The sequence below is a fragment of the Cricetulus griseus genome, chromosome 3, assembly GCF_003668045.3.
Source record: "Cricetulus griseus strain 17A/GY chromosome 3, alternate assembly CriGri-PICRH-1.0, whole genome shotgun sequence".
Taxonomy (NCBI): domain Eukaryota; kingdom Metazoa; phylum Chordata; class Mammalia; order Rodentia; family Cricetidae; genus Cricetulus; species Cricetulus griseus.
In genome coordinates this window covers 17,044,556-17,061,291 of record NC_048596.1, presented here as the reverse complement: position 1 = coordinate 17,061,291, position 16,736 = coordinate 17,044,556, and the positions used below count along the sequence as shown (strand labels likewise).

The window sequence follows — 16,736 nt, the reverse complement described above, 5'->3', positions numbered from 1 at the left end:
AGTGGGGCTCTCGCTCCAGCAGCCGCTTTTTTTTCCCTCCCCCCCTTTAATTTAAACAAAGACTTCAGAGTTCATCAACCTCCCACTGAAATTCACAGCTGCTGAACAAACTAATCCCCTCTCCCGGCCTTTCTTCCCTTCAATGGGCTCCTGGCTTCAAAGACACTTTGGGAAAGGACTTTGCTGGGGCTCACACTGCTTCATCAATAGAAGTTAGCACACGTATTATCTGAAGAGCAAGTGGCTTTACAAACAAATACTGCCTAACAATCCCTCCCTCCCAAACACACACATCTAGCCTGCAGACATGATGGGATCGACAACAGGATTAGGGCTGGTACCCCCTGGCTTCACACCCAGGCCCTTTGTGCAGCTGAGTTCAGCCCTGAAGTGGTGTGGGGGAAACCCTGCAGCTAACTGTCAGGCACAGATGGAGACAGACAGACAGACAGACATCCCCCCCCCCCCACACACACACAGACACTGCAAGGAAAGGCCTGCAGCACAAGTCCATGGGACTACACTTAAAAAATTTATTTTCTTGGGCTGAAGAGATGGCTGCTCTTCCAAAGGACATGGGTTCAATTGCCGGCACCCATTAGGTGCCTGCTTCCAGCCTTTGTAGGCATCAGTACTAAACATAGTACACAGATATACATGCAGGGTAAACACTCATACACATAATTTTTATAGTTATTTTCCTCAATATTTTAGTACTTATCTCTCCCCAGACCTCTCTCCTGCCTTCCTATATAGTACAGGAAGCAAGGCCTCTGCTCTTGAATGGGAAGCAGCGGCTAAGTAGGATCCAGAGGAGACAAGGATTGGGAAACAACTTTGGAAAGCAGATGGCTTTATTGCACTGTTGAAGAGGTCAGCATGAAAGTGTGACAGAGAAGGCAGATTGGAGACAGAAGGTAGCTGAAGGGAAGAAGGGCTCTGGATCCTTTGAGAAGCCCAGCTCTGATTCCAGAATCGGGCTTAAAAATCACAGACTGGATGGTTTAAGGCAGCATGTAGGCCAGGCTCAAGCCTAGGTAGTGTCAAAGGTCATTCTCTACAGCAGGATCCCAACCTTCCTAATGCTGTGCCCCTTAATACAGTTCCTCAGTGTGACCCCCCACCATGGAATTATTTCATTGCTACTTCATAACTGTAATTTTGCTACTGTAGTGGGTTGTAATATAAATACGTGTTTTCCCATGGTCTTAGACAGTCCCTGTGAAAGAGTCATTCGACCCCCAAAGGGGTCGTGACCCACAGGGTGAGAACTGCTGTTCCGCAGGCCTCTCCTTCATAGCCTAAACAGAGGGCACTTCGCCTCTTTCACTTGCCACTAACACAGCCCACCCTGAGGGATACTAATACATGAGACAAAGTTCCATTTTTAAAGGGCCAGTTTCCTCTCTTGATTTTACTCAACACCCACACCCAATTCTCATGTCCATGACTTGTTGAAAAAGTGAACATCAACCAATTCTCTCCAAATCCCTGGGGCTACAATAAATATGGACCTGAAAATATGAAGACAGAGGCAGAGGGAAAGTGCAGTTGGACTCAAACTCCAGAAGCGAAAGAATAAAAGACCTATAGGATAGATAGGTCATGGCAGAGGCAGACTGAACGAAGGACACTGTTTACTCTCTTCAGAAGCCATCCGAATAGGATAACCCTGTGTAAGCCGTCCTGGTGCAGACCCCACTGGACTGCCACATTAGGGAAAGCAAGAGCTCACTCTGTGCTTTACCTCAGAAAGCACCCTGGGTAAGGCCAGGTGGGCAGGCATGAAGGGGTAAGAAACAGGCACTCAGCTGGCGTGGAACCAAGCCCCCAGCGTCACATACCTGGCAGCAAGGGGAGAAGATTGGGAGAAACAAACAATCTGTTGAAAAACTCCCCCTTTCTGCTGCCTGGCTTAGCCCTGCAGCTTGTGTGCGATGGTGAGGACAGCCTTCAGGACAGGCATGAAGCTGGATACCTCGCTGAAGCTGCTGCAGGCCGCCACCTGGGCATGCACTGCAAGACCCTGCTCAAAGCTGCCTTCATCCACGCATCGGGCAACTTCGTGGAGTCCAGCCAGGACATGCGGTGAGAGCTGCGGAGGGATCGACCCTTAGATCAGATGAGCCCGGCCCAGCCCCAACTCAGACAGTGTGGAAAGGGTAAGAGACCCAAGTTCAGGGAGATGGCTCTGAGACTCAGGGGCAGAAGGGACACTGGGCTTCCTCTGACCACAGGTGGCAGTGGAGAGGCACCAGGCAGGGAAGTCAGTCAGGTACTTACTGTCCCCTCACAGAGCTTTTCATATAGACATTCTAGACGCTGGGTTGCCTCGTCCAGCTTCCTTTTTGTTTTCTGTGGGGAGAACAGTGGATTCTGACACCACCCTCAAGGCTCATCCCATACAGCACTATAGACATCCATGAGATACACAGCTAGGGTGGCTCAGTGCTATTTCCTTCATTTCAGAGACCCAAAGATGGCAAGAGGCTTGCTCTGGTGACACAGCGAGTGAGTGAATGGCAGCTTTCTTCCTCCAGCCCCACCCATTTTCTAATATGCCTTGCTGTCGTAAACCTCCAAGCTCTCTGGTCCTGCTATTGGGAAGAGGGACTCGGAGCAGACTCCAAGCCCTCCCCTCTTCATTTGGACGTCAAGGAAGTACCAGATAGGGCCAATATGTCCCAGGTAGTAAGGGACCTGGTCTCCATGCGAGGCCATAGTGGCCTACTGAGGGTGTGAGGAGGCACTGTGGCAAGGCTCACACTTACCAGGTCAGTGGCAGACAGGGAACAGCGCTGAAGAAGTGCCTCAAAGCTGTCCTTCAAGCACTGATGTTCTGCGGGCAGCTCCTTCTTCTCAGGAGGCAGTTGCTGGAGCTGTTAATTCGGGAACAGTGAGGAAGAACTCAAGGCAAGATGTCCTCATGGCTTCCCTTGGCTCAGTCACCTGTGACTTAAGGTCATGCTTCCATCAAGGCAGAGCTCAGAGCCACCCCTCCCCTTCTCTGCAAGAAGGACATCCTCAGCTCAAGTAATCTGGTTTCTACGATCTAGCGTTTCTTGCACAAGTAAGGCTAGAAGGCACCCCAGGGGAGAGGACGCCCCAGGGGAGAGGACTCACTGTTCTTGTCACCTGCAGGCTGCGTTCTCTTGGGGCTCCGGGAGGAGACCAGCTCACACTGGAGACCTGGGGCTGTGGCAGCAGGGCCTGTCGTGGCTCAGGGCCAAGGCACATAACCGGAACTGTAATCGGTGCTGGAGGCATAAATGTCTCTGGCAACTAAGGAGATAAAGAAAAGCGTATGAGTGAACCATGAGACACCACATGCTCTGATTCTGAACAAGAAACAGGATTGGGAGCAGAGAACTGAAAAACAGAAGATGTGTGCAGGAGGAAAAGGTAGCTGCTGAGAGGTACACACTAACTCAGAGGGGAGTAAAGACTGGAAGGGTGGAGCTGAATTCTTAAAGAACTAGGAAGTGGGTCACTAGGGAGGGAAAGATGCAGCTACCTTTCTCCTCGGGAGGCTTTCCTGGGTGGCTGGAGCAACTCGCCAGGCATCCTGAGATCCTAAAGAACAGGAAATGGGGGACTTTAGGGGCGTGGTGAAGGACCTTGGAAATGTTCATCTAAAAGCTGGAAAAGTTATTTTAGTCATAGTCTGCCTCTGTATATCAGTCATACTCCTGACTGGCAAAGGGCCTTAGAAGAAAAGACTCCCAAAGTAGTGGTGGGATGAGAAGAGAGGAGGCAATGACCCCCCAAGAAGGAGTGTGGAAAGAAGACTGACCTGGATGAGGAGTCAAGGTGCCAGTGCTCAGGGGGGTACTGGAGCACCGAGCCCCTGTCCCTCCAGGAGGGTAAGCCACAGGAAAACTGACAGGAGAGGCTGAGGGCAGGGAACTCAGAGGGCTGGGACCTGGCAGTCCCATTGGAGGCAGAGGGAGTAGTCTAGGAGTCTCAGGCAGGGGACTAGAGCCAGGCTGCATGGTGTCTGGGTTTGCCATGAGTGGGGGGGCACCAGGAAGAGGCCATGTTTCAGAGAATCCAACCGGGTTTGCAGCCTGAGCATTTTGTCCTCCTAACAGCTGTGGCTGAGGTAAGGCTGAAGGAGAATAGAAATAGATAATTTATCATCAAACTTCATTTTGGGGAAGACTCGGAGAATACCATTCAGAAACAAATCAGCAACACAAGTAAAAAAAAAAAGCGAGTGTGATGAGACACACCTTTAGTGACACCTGGGATGCTGAGACAAGACCTTTTGAGACCAGTAATTTGAAGACAAGCAAGAGTCCATACCAAAAAACAATTGTAAACCCACAACTGATAATAACAAGGAATCATTAGTACATGCAGAGAGAAATCTACAATTTTCAAAGTGCTTTTTAATTGTAGTCCTTATTTGACCCTCAAAACAATATTAGTGAATTGAAATGACTTTGGTATATTGCCAAAGTCTTTAAACACAGATTGAGAGAGAGAGAGAGAGAGAGAGAGAGAGAGAGAGAGAGAGAGAGAGAGAGAGAGAGACTATGAGGAGGGGTTCAGTAAAAGACACTATTAGGAATTCAGACTTTAATCTCAAAGCAATTTTCTCAAAAAAAAAGAATTGTAAACTTATTAAAAAGACAAAACAAGTTTGGTATACCCTGTAATTGCAACACTTGGAGGGAAAGGCAGAAAGATCAGTTTAAGGTCATCCTTGGCTACACAGCAACTTTGAAGCTAGCCTGGGCTACAGGAGATCCTGTCCCCAAACAACAGTGTTCTGTCTAGGGTCATCAGCATGGACTGGAAGGCAGTTTGTCTGCCTTTCCTGAGAACCCTGTACTCTGCCAGAGGAGAGCTTCTCTTACTCACCAGGCCTTACTCCAGGGCCAAAACGCAGAGGCAGGGTTGCCTGGGGCCCAGGTACCCTGTAGTCTCTTGCAGACTGTGTCTGTGAGCCCTGAGAAGGGCTGAGGTGGGAGGGTGTGAAGGGTGTCACTAATGACGGCTGAGCTGTGGCCCTTGGCCTTGCAGATGGAGCTGGGACCTGTGTAGGAGAAGAGGGTCAGGGAGCTGGTGTGATGTGGCCATTTCTTCCATGCCCCCTCTCTGTAGCAACACCAGGGTCAAGCCTAAATTCTCCAATACACAATGCCAGATGTTCGCCGTCTATTTCCCACCTGTTATTCCTTTGTTTAACTCCATCCCAAGATCACAACCCACTGGTGTTTTACCGACTCCTCAGAAGGCTGTTGTTTCCTCTTATTTTGGTGTGTTTGCACATTTGTCCCCTGGGCCTGAAGCAGACGTAATGTAGCCATCCTTTGTCTAAATAGCTTAACCTTTAGTATCCAATCAAGGAATGATGAAATACTTTGATACACATGGCAGAAGAAGAGAACTGGTTCCCACAGTTTGTCCTTTGACTTCTACACATGCAGTATCACACGCACGCACGCACGCACGCACGCACGCACGCACGCACGCACACGCGCACACATGCACACACACTAAATATAATACATTAAAAACTCTTTTTCAGGGGCCGGGGGTGGTGGTACACCCCTTTAACCCCAGCACTTGGGAGGCTGAGGCAGGTGCACCTCCACGTTCGAGGCCAGCCTGGTCTCCAGAGTTCCTGTGAGTTCCAGGACAGCCAGGGCTACACAGAGAAACCCTGTCTCAAAAAACTGAAAAGATTTAAAAAAAAAAATCTTTTTCAAGTTCAGTATTGTGTGGCAGACATAAAATCCCAGTACTTAGTAGGCAGAAGCTGACATAACTCTGTGAATTTAAGACCAGTCTGGTTTACATAGTGAGTTCTAGATCTACCAGGACTATATGGTGAGACCCTGTCACAAAACTACACACACACACACACACACACACACACGCACGCACGCACGCACGCACGCACGCATGCACGCACACAAAAAGTTCCCAGCACACATTAGGTGGCTTATGTTACCTGTGACTCCAGTGCTAGGAAATCTGACACCCTCTTCTGGCCTCTGTGAGCATCCACACACAGGCACACATATATATGTGAATAAAAATATAAATAAGCCAATAAACCTTTTTTTAAATGTAATACTTTTTTAGAATATTCCCTGAGCTGCACTCCCCAGCATACACACACACACACACACACACACACACACACACACACACACAAATTTCTTTTTCTTCTATATATTCCCATAGTGCTCTGTCATACTGCAATCATGGCTATTCTGAATTCTATTACATTTTTTAATACATCTGTGGTGGTTTGAAAGAAAATGGCCCCCAAAGGGAATGGCATTATTAGGAGGTACGGCTTTGTTTGAATAGGTATGGCCTCGTTGGAGGAAGTGTATCACGTATCACTGGGGGGAAGGGGGGGGCTTTGAGGCCTCCTTTGCTCAAGCTATACTCAGTGTGGTACTCAGTTTATTTCCTGTTGTCTGTGGATTCAGATGTAAAACTCTTAGCTCCTTCTCCAGCACCACTGTCTGCCTGCACGCCACCATGTCCCAACATGACGATAATGTATTAAGCCTCTGAAACTGCAAACCACCCCAGTGAAATGCTTTCCTGTATAAGAGTTGCTCTGGTCATGGTATCTCTTCACAGCATTAGAAACCCTAAGACAATATTTTTCTTTTCTCTAGACGAACTACTTGAGGGCAAAGATTATAGTCTGTGTTCTTTATGTTCTAAGATCCTAGTGTTTGTTCAATAAACAGTTATTAGAAAAATAACTGAATCTAGCATGGTTCTACAAAGCTGGGAATTTCCACCTGGCTTTGTTCACTAAAGTATTCCAAGTGTCTACAGCCATCCTGGTACATAAATACTTTGGAATGGATGGATAAATGAATTAACAGGTAAGTTCTTACCTGGTGAGGAGGCTGGGATCCCATTCTATATGGTGATATCGCTTTTGGGTGGAGAGTAGCTCCTACAGCAACCCGGGGAAAAGGGAAAGCGGGAGCCTGCTGGCCAACGACAGCAGAGCCTTGGGCATGAAAAAGTCGATCTCTCAGCTGCTGAACTGCTGGCTAAAGTTGTAATAAGGAAGAGCTGTTAGGAAACTAAAACAAACAAACATCTTCTTGATGAAGCCTGGCTTCATTCAACAAACTTTGGGTTGCTCTCTATATTCTTTAGTAACCTGAAGAGACCCAAAGTTCCCTAATCCCTGCCAAACACTGGTATGCCTTCCCTCCTGGCTTCTCTCCCTGCTGGGAGTGCCCTATATGTGCTTTTCTTTGAAGTTCAACTGCTTTAACCACTGGAAAGCCTTCAGAAAAATCAGCCTCTTCCCTGATGTGCCACAGAAATTAGTGTAATCTTCTATTATGACACTGTAAGTTTCTAACATGATCTCTCCCAACAGATTGTGAGCTGCCTAAGGGACCTTATTTCTCCCAGGGGCTACAGCATTAGCATAGTGCCTAAACATGGATGTGCTTAGTGTTAGATAAATGAATACGACGATGTAGCCTTTATCATGGCCACTCTCACCTGGATGCAATCACCGGGTAGGAAGCTCATGGCAATGGCTAGGCTGCCCTGGGCTGCCAGGAGACTGGCGTACTGGGTGAGCCTGTAGGCTGTGGCAGGACCTAGGTTCATCTTGTCAGAACCCTGCAGTAGCTCCAAGCTCCTGCGAAGGACCATCACCTTCTCCATCAGGTCCTGTAGGGACAAGGAGCAGGTAATCAACACCTTCCAGGTTCATCTCGCCATGTCCAGGTGGCTCACCCAGGAACACCACAGCATGGAAAGGAGAACACCTGAACACACCGTGGTGAAGGCAACAATCACTGTAAGAGACACGACAGAGGAGGCCTCGATTCCTAGGCTGTTAACATTGGGATCAATGACTGTGTCTGGGTCTTGAATTCTCTTCTTGGTACTTTTGGTCCTTTGTTGCTATGTCATCAAGCGGACGCTTCTATACTAATCATTTCATGTGAGCCTCTGGTCTCCTCACACACATATGACTTCACCATCTCTGCTTACCCACAGAGCACCGGGTACAGTTTAGATCCACAGAATATTTCACAGAAACGATGTATCAAACATTAAATTGACTTGTATGATGAATGCTGGCATGGGAAATTTTATGAAGGCTCATTCCCAAGCGTGGCATCCTGAGGAATAGGGCAGCAGACGCTGAGGCCGCTCTGCTCTTCCCTCACACACAGCTCCAGCTTACTTCTCTTAGCTGCATACGACTCACTTCTCTTAGCTGCATACGACTCACTTCTCTTAGCTGCATACGACTCACTTCTCTTAGCTGCATACGACTCACTTCTCTTAGCTGCATACGACTCACTTCTCTTAGCTGCATACGACTCACTTCTCTTAGCTGCATAGGACTCACTTCTCTTAGCTGCATATGACTCACTTCTCTTAGCTGCATACGACTCACTTCTCTTAGCTGCATATCCTACTACGAGCCCCTCCTGTGAGCCTGGAGTGGCTAGAACTTGCAGAGAAGAGGTACCTGCAGAGCCATGGGGCATGAGGCTTTTTGGAGGGATTTTGTCCAGCTCTCTACCAGCTGCTCCACGCTCCCCGAGCACACGTAGCAGAGTCTGGCTTCAGAGGTGAGTGCCCTGCCTCCCTCCTGCTCCATTCGAGTTCCCAGCATGTCTGTGGAGAGATGCAAATTTGGTTACCAGCATAGCTCTCCTGTGCTATGATTCTTCCTTCCCATGTTTGGGAACAAGTGGACTACTGTGAGCTCTGACACAAGAGTCTACAATAACTCTGATGTAACTCAGGAGGATGGAGAGATGGCTCAGTGGTGAAGAGAACACATTGCTCTTCTAGAGGGCATGGGTTCAATTCCCAGAGCTCACAGTAGCTCAAACTATCTACAACTCCAGTTCCAGGGAATCTGTCTACTTCTGTCTTCCATACCGGGCATACACAGGGTACATTCACTTATATATACATACAAGCAAAAATACTCATAGACATAAATAAAAACAAAAAAGAAATCTTTTAAACAAAGGTAACTCAGACTAACCTAGCTCTATAGAGAAAGGCAAAGAACTTGCCACAAGATGACATAGAGGAATAAGGGAACATACATGACACCTCCAGGATACGAGATGTTACAATCCCTGTCTCCTGGCTGAGCCCTGCCTTCCAGGATCCAGACTGATTGACACTCTGCCTCCTCCTTGTGTAAGTCTGTTGGCGTGTGCTGAATCACACCTACCACATAGCTCAGGGAATTTCTCTGACCCTGAATATGTCAGTAGCAAGGCCAGCGCTTCTCTCCAGTTCTTCAGGCTACAGGCACATACGAGGTCTTTCCAATCCTTCTTTATAACACAGGCTAGAAGCTGTACTGGGCAGAAAGGGAAAAAGACCCTCGGCTTTCCATCCAGCAGAGTCAGTAGGTGTCGAACGCAGGGATGTTCTAATAAAGCCACTCATGTCAGAACACCCAACAGAACTAGCACTGAAGTAGCACTGTTAGAGTCGGGAGACAGGTGGATTCCAAACACCAGTCCCCAGATGGGTCTCCGCTTGCCCAGGCCCAGGTGATCCCCTCCCTTCTTCTCCTGCATGGTGGGCAGTACCGGAGAGATTTTGGTTCTCCTCTTGGCCAAGTAGTGTTCTTGTGTCCACTTCAGCAGCTCTGCTCCCCCAGCCTGGGCCAGGATGATGGCATCAGCAAAGCGTTCTTCCTGCACACACAGCTCCACAGCAGGCCGCAGTTCCCCAAGGAGCAGAGCCTGGCTCAGGAGTCCATCAGTGTCTACACAGAGGCACCTCACCCCGTTAGCTGGCCCTCACACACTCGCTCCTTGTCCCTCAAGACCCACAGAACTTCCCCCTTTGGTTTCCAACTTTTCAAATAAGACAGGATGTGAAGGCTTCCTCCATGGTGTGTTTGGAGGCCTGTCTGCGAACTCTCTCTCTAATTCAGCCCGCCTGGTTCCACAAAAGTCCCAAGTTTCACTTCTGGACAACAAAATGTAGTGTCCCAGGGCTGCTCTGGTCCAACTGTAACTTTCTAAAATAGAACTCAAAACAGAGAGGGCCTTGTGTATAGGATCTCAGGCATGATGTATGCCTTCTTAGCATGGGCAAGGTTGCAGTCCTTTTAACAAGAAAACTAAGGCATGGAAAAAGACCTCAGTAGAAGGCCATCCATAGGCAGCACTCATCATTAGACTCTGACTAGAGAGAGCACTAGGGCTCTGGTACAAGACCCATCCACAGCTGAGATTTTAGGTGGGAGACAGGAGGCAAAAAGGGACTGTTAAAACCAAACCCTCTGGGCCCACTGCTTCCCCGGGGCCAGGGTACCTTCTGTGGTGGGAATCTCCCATGGAGTCATGTTCTGAGGAGGTAGCTCATCAAAGAATGCTGAGGATGCAGAGGCTTCCTCAGTGGTGTGTTTGGAGGCCTGTACTCAGAAGGACAGATGTCACCGTGTAGGAACCCAAACCAGAGAATACAGTGCATGCTCTCACCAAAGCTCTACTAGTTGTGCCCTAGTGCATGAAACTAGAAGTGTACAGGTGGGTTTGGGAAGAACCCCGCGGACTCTGTGTCTTACTCTGGCCCCAACAGAGCAAAGACTTCTCCAGAAGGGCCAGCAAGGACAGTGTTCCTAAAAGGCAGGTCTCCTATGCTACCTCAAGTCAGGTGGGCCTGGCCTCCTACCATACCTGGTGGCAGAAGGTGTGTGGTCTGTCCCTTTTGAGGTCAACTGCTTCAAGCTGAGGGCTTCCCCCTAACTTCAAGTCATTCTTCAAGCATGTGTCCACCTGTGAGGAAAGCCTTATGAGTACCACTCTTCAGGGCCTTATGCCCCTTCCCCCATACCCCACCAACTATACTCTCCAAGATCCTTCACCCACTTCTCTGGAGAAAAGACGAATTCCAGGAGGTAAAACACACATCTGTGGGGAACTATGGCCAGGTGAGCTGGGGCAGTTTCCTCCAGCAGGGTTATTTGCTCACTAAAGCAAGTATGCTTCTGGCATAAAAAGCTTACCTTCTTCCGAAGCTCATCTTTGCTGAAGCCTAACAGCCTGAGGAACTGCAGCCTAGAGTCATGCTCGAAGGTCACCTAAGGAACAGGAAAAAGCAGAAGCACTTCCGTTAAATGCAGGTGAATGGCCCTTTTCCTGTCCCACGATGAACATTTGTACAAGCGTGCCCTGAAATACAGTTCCATGTGCCATCAAAAGTTCCCTCAAAACAGTGATGCCGCCTCTTCCCTTCCTTCCTCAGATCTGGCTTTTGCTGGGCTGTGGACAGTATTATCACAGCCCTCTGCCACTTCTACATGAGACGTGTACCTTCAGCTGACTTCCTAACTCAGTCACCCTGGTAACCTGATGAGAGTAAAACATCAGTTGCTTTGAGGCACTACTGCATCTGGCGTGGAACTATGCAAACCGTAAATGACTGACATGGACACCATGTCAGGGTTTTTCTGGCTTCATGGACTCGGGTTACTGGACATATCCCTCTGGGGTCTCTGAAACTGACCCTTGGCCTTTCTGCCTGAGCAGCTCTAAGTCAGGGCACCTTATATATCTACTTGTGCCCACCTGGGTCATCTCCTTGCATCTGAGCTGTGTGGGGAGCTAAAGGGACTCTGAATTGCTGCATGAACTACTGAAAAGACTTGGCCACAGAAGAGTACCACTGGCACTGCCCTGTCATAAGCTGTGCTCCTGGTCTCCAACCCTTCTGAGGAGACTGATGCCGAGTGTAACCTACAGTGGTCTCGGGAATCTAAACACAGAGTTGAGAAGACCCTGGTAGGAGCCGCACAAGTACAGTGCACAGAATCAGCTTCCCACTCAGAACCCAGACACCAGGGGCCACGACTGTGGGCCAGCTGACCTCCACTCTTCGTTTCTTCCACACTGAACAGTGGATTCTGACTGTAATCTCTCTGACAATCTCTTGCCTTCCTCCTCCTTCCATGCTTTTCCTTTGACTGTCCCTCCATACCCAGCTTCAGAAACCATGTGACAGACAGCTCTGAGTATCTTCATTTACACTAATTTACCTATTTTGTGTGTATATGCATGTGGGCACATGTGTGTGAGTGTATACACATGTCCTTTTGTATGTGTTCACATATAAGTGTGTGTGTGTGTGTGTGAGAGAGAGAGAGAGAGAGAGAGAGAGAGAGAGAGAGTACCAAACTTCATGCATCCTAAGCAAGTACTCTGTCACAAGTTAATTCTCATGTCTGCTGACAAGCACACGCTCCTCCATGTTACAATGACATAGTGAAGACTATAACTACATCTCTAGTGCTGAAGTGGCCCAACAGGGACCTGCCCTGGGTTACATCAAACAAATCCCAAACTCCTTATGTTCATGTAACCCTCCAATGAATCTTCCCTTTGGCATGATACTATGAAAGCACTTTCCTTGGTTAGTAAAATATCCTGGACACCAACAATAGCACTAACTCCCATCCTCCGCAATCTTTTCAAGTGGCCTTTGAGCCTCTAGAAAGGGTAGAGGCAAAAGATAAAGAGCCTGTGTCCAGAGTTAGGGGATGGGCTTCTTGAATGGGTCACGGGGTGCTTGCAATGTCTCCTGGAGTTGACAAGGGCTGGAGTCCTGGATCTTTAGGGAAGAACAGGCAGCCTTCAAGCCTCCTACCTTCAGGAACTGCCAGAACATCTTTTCACATGGCAGTGAAGCTTGCTGAATCTTGCTCTGACAATAATTAAGGAGATTTCCAGATCCCAAGGCCTCCTGCAGCATGGCTGACCGAGTCAGGAACTCTGATTCTGTGACGACTTGACTGATGTAGACAGGGTGGGGACAAGGCTGTGGCAACTGTTGGACAGGGATGCTGGGAAGGCCAAAGGTAACCAGCTTTCCCCCAAACTGGTGAGGAAATGTAAAAAAGGAGAAGGTTATACTTTCAAGCCAATAGCCAAGTTAAGATTTCAGAGAAGGCTATCTGTTAATCAGACCTTGGATAAGTGTGGTGGTTTGAGTGAGAATAGCCCCTATTGCTCATAGATTTGAATGCTTGGTCATCAGGGAGTGGCACTACTTGGGAAGGGCTGGAAGGTGTGACCTTGCTGGAGAAAGTGTGTCCTGAAGGTGAACTTTGAGGTTTCAAGGGCCCAAGCCAGGCCCAGTGGCTTTCTCTCTTCCTGCTGCCTACAGATTTGGATGTAAATGTCCCAGCTGCCATGCCTGCTTGCATCCTACCATCTCACCCACATTGATGATAATGAACTAAACCTCTGAAGTATAAGCAAGCCCCCAATTAAGTGATTTTTTTATACGAGTTGTCTTGGTCATGGTGTCTATTCACAACAATGGACAGTGACCAAGACAGATGGGACGCCAATAGAAAGTTTCTAGGATGGAACAGGAATGGGTCCTATAGCCGTCTTACCATGACAAGATAAAATATCACTACTTGGTACTCTCTCCCACTTCTCAGTCCTAGTACCACCATTTCTCAGGCACCTAGAGCAAGCAAGGCGGTACTATCATAGGCTATCTATACCACCATAGCTAAGCTTGTCTTCCCTCTCCTGGTTCAATGTCTCCTATTCAGGTACTCTTCTTCCTACGCCCTTTGTTAGCACACCTACATCGCTAGAAGACTTGTTAGCCTTTGTCTTTCTCCATTCTTCCAATCCAAGGCTTAGAGCCTGCCCTACTGCTCACACAACCCTGTTGCTACTCTAGATTGTATAATGGTTTGAGAGATCACGGGAGATCACTTACACTCCTCTGGCATGCACAAAACCCCCCAAAATTAGGGCCAAACATGTCTACCCCAGCATCTTTGTTCTTGATTATTTATGTGACTGCTCAACATTCCAAAAATGACTGCTTCATCTCCACTTCTGTGCCTTTACCTACAACACCACTCCACTTGAGGCATCCAGCCAGCCAAATCTGACATTTTACATCAAACAGATGGTACAAAATCAGAGGTTTAACAATCCTTTCTCCAAACATTCCCAATCTCAGCCACACAGTAAAACTTCTGAGAAGCTCTCCAGTCACCAGGTCACACCTCAGACAAGGACACCAGGAGCTGGGTGAGAGTAGCACCAGTAATTTTTGAAACCCTCAAGTTATTCCAATGTGTTACCAAGATTGACACACTGCTCCACTCCCTAATTAGTCATTATCTTCCCTTCTAAATTCCACTTGCTTAGAGAATTTTCTAGTCATAATTATGTCATTTACAGAACAAACTTTAGAGCACAGCTTAGTGTTCAACAGTCTTTTATTATAACTTGCATAGTATTTGACAATGTTACAGAATGCTGGGCAGGCACTACTACTACTGTCTTACACGTTAAGATACTGATTGTTGATATCTTGGCATTAAGTTGGCCCCACCCCCTGACAACTGGCAGGGTACTCACACTGGCATGCAGGCAGAAACTTAGACAGCTCAAAGGGCCCTGTGCTGCATGGCTATGTCACGGCACATAAGGACTCTATCTGCATGTGCAAGCTTCCCTTTGAAGCAAGCACCTTCCACCTGCTCTCTCTCTTTTCATTTCTGTTCCTGGTTGGCCGACACCAACCCTCCCTTTGTTCCCTTTCACAATAAACTCCACATGGTTTGTGTTGAGTTTTGTGGTTCATGTTTCATTGCCTGGAGCTGCAGCAAACAACAACACTGATGTCCTGAGGGGTTAAATGGCACTTCAGAGTTACCTAACTAATTAGCAACAGAAATATGACAAGAACTCTTCACCTTACTGCCCCTGCCATTTTTGTTGGAGTCAGTGGTGTGAGGCATTTAAACCCAGGGATGTGGGCATGCTAAACAAGCTACATCCGCAGTGCCCACTCTCCTTCTATAAAGACATCCCTAAGTCATGCCTTTGCAATAAAACTGCTGACTCTAAACACAAAAATGTCTCATCTTTTTTTCAAATCAAATCTAATACTAAAGCAGTGTGTTAGTTGCATCAGGGCCTCCTTGCTACTCAAAGTGTTGGTCTTCAGACTAGCAGCAAAGATAGCACTTGAAAACTTGCTAGAAAGTTGGAAATCTTGATCCCTATATCAGAACCACTGAAACAGAATCCAAGTTGTAGTAAGATTCTCAAGTGATCTCTATTCACATTAGAGTTTAGAAAGTTCTGCTCCGGGGATATGAAAATCAACAAGGCACTTTCTAGCCTTACAGAATCTATTATTTAGCAGGGTCTCCACACACGCGCGCGCGCACACACACACACACACACACACACACACACATACACACACACACACTTACAGGAATACAGACCTCTACAGAATGGAGGCTAATGGGAACTAAGGTTAAGAACAGGTGACATGGAGGAGGTGGTATTTAAGCAGGAGGTCTTTAAAGTCCACTGTAGGATTCAGTAGGATAAGACACAAGAGAGGTGAGGAGGAGTTGTTCATAGGGTAGGAACGAGTCATATGTAGCTGAACTACAAGGGACTTCTGAGAACGAGACAGAAAAAGAAACTGGGGAGGCAAATGAGCCCTGTGTATATATAGCCTTAAGTCTACAAGGCAGGGGAAGCTCAAAACTTTTGAGCAGCAGAACGACAGGATAAAATTTACATGCTTTCTTTCCTTCCTTGTTACTAGTCCAAACATTTAAGAGTTACAGAAATCTCAGAATTTCAGGCTGTTTGTCATAAGCATGAGGACTAAAGCAGTAGATTTCTCTTAGATAGGATTGGCAGGTCCATCAGGTTGCAGAATGGTGACAGTGAGGGGAGAAGCCAGATTGACCAACTGCCTGAGAGGTGGAGTGAGACAGGCACGGAGAACAAGTCACCAGAACTAGCTCCTCACTGAGCATGAGAGACACTGAATACAAACATGACTCACACAGCCACACGGCGGACACTTACAGCAAATGAAACACCTGCTGGTCTTCTCATCCACTTGGGAGGCTTCTTCAAGGGAGGTGTTAATAATGGTGCTGGGGCCACTTGCTCAGACACCTGCATCAGTGGGAGAGGCTGGCCTCTGCCAGAAGAAGAGGAAATCTGGAGGGAAAGGACACCTGTGTCACCAACACTGAGTGACATCTTAGCAAGGAACTCTACCTACAATTGTAATTTGGGAATGAATCCCTGTGATGCCCAGTTTGATCTAGAAATGAAGACTCGCACAGTCTAGGGGCTGGGGATAACAGTGAAAGTCAATGGGAGACTCAGATGTGCAAGCCTCTTGGAAAGCTGTATGCAAAGTCTAACTGGAGTGTGACACAAAGAAGACATACAGCAGAGAGGGAGATATGTGAGTCCGCACTAGGAGATGACAGGAGGACATACAGCAGAGAGGGAGATATGTGAGTCCACACTAGGAGATGACAGGAGGACATACAGCAGAGAGGGGATATGTGAGTCCACACTAGGAGATGACAGGAGAACATACAGCAGAGAGGAGATATGTGAGTCCACACTGGGAGATGACAGAGGACATACAGCAGAGAGGGGATATATGAGTCCACACTAGGAGATAACAGGAGGACATACAGCAGAGAGGGGATATGTGAGTCCACATTGGGAGATGACAGGAGGACATACAGCAGAGAGGGGATATGTGAGTCCACACTGGGAGATGACATGAGGACATACAGCAGAGAGGGGATATGTGAGTCCACACTGGGAGATGACATGAGGACATACAGCAGAGAAGGGGATATGTGAGTCCACACTGGGAGATGACAGGAGGACATACAGCAGAGAGGGGATATGTGAGTCCACACTAGG

The 16,736-nt window shown here is 47.9% G+C and overlaps 1 protein-coding gene across 1 annotated transcript in view; it reads right to left on the bottom strand.

The window, feature by feature from the left end:
• Nucleotides 1-519: 519 nt before the first annotated feature.
• Sec31b (SEC31 homolog B, COPII coat complex component) overlaps nt 520-16,736 on the bottom strand; it is a 29,330-nt gene continuing 13,113 nt past the window's right edge. The window contains exons 10-26 of the mRNA XM_027407227.2: nt 15,870-16,007; nt 12,646-12,876; nt 11,009-11,083; nt 10,680-10,778; nt 10,315-10,414; nt 9,582-9,760; nt 9,215-9,341; nt 8,492-8,640; nt 7,504-7,677; nt 6,876-7,037; nt 4,867-5,041; nt 3,794-4,108; nt 3,515-3,573; nt 3,136-3,282; nt 2,772-2,879; nt 2,284-2,355; nt 520-2,095 (exon numbers count right to left, since the gene is read on the bottom strand). Coding sequence (XP_027263028.1) covers nt 1,916-2,095; nt 2,284-2,355; nt 2,772-2,879; nt 3,136-3,282; nt 3,515-3,573; nt 3,794-4,108; nt 4,867-5,041; nt 6,876-7,037; nt 7,504-7,677; nt 8,492-8,640; nt 9,215-9,341; nt 9,582-9,760; nt 10,315-10,414; nt 10,680-10,778; nt 11,009-11,083; nt 12,646-12,876; nt 15,870-16,007 — 2,490 coding nt within the window. The 3' untranslated portion in view covers nt 520-1,915. The remainder of the gene's footprint in view (nt 2,096-2,283; nt 2,356-2,771; nt 2,880-3,135; nt 3,283-3,514; nt 3,574-3,793; nt 4,109-4,866; nt 5,042-6,875; nt 7,038-7,503; nt 7,678-8,491; nt 8,641-9,214; nt 9,342-9,581; nt 9,761-10,314; nt 10,415-10,679; nt 10,779-11,008; nt 11,084-12,645; nt 12,877-15,869; nt 16,008-16,736) is intronic.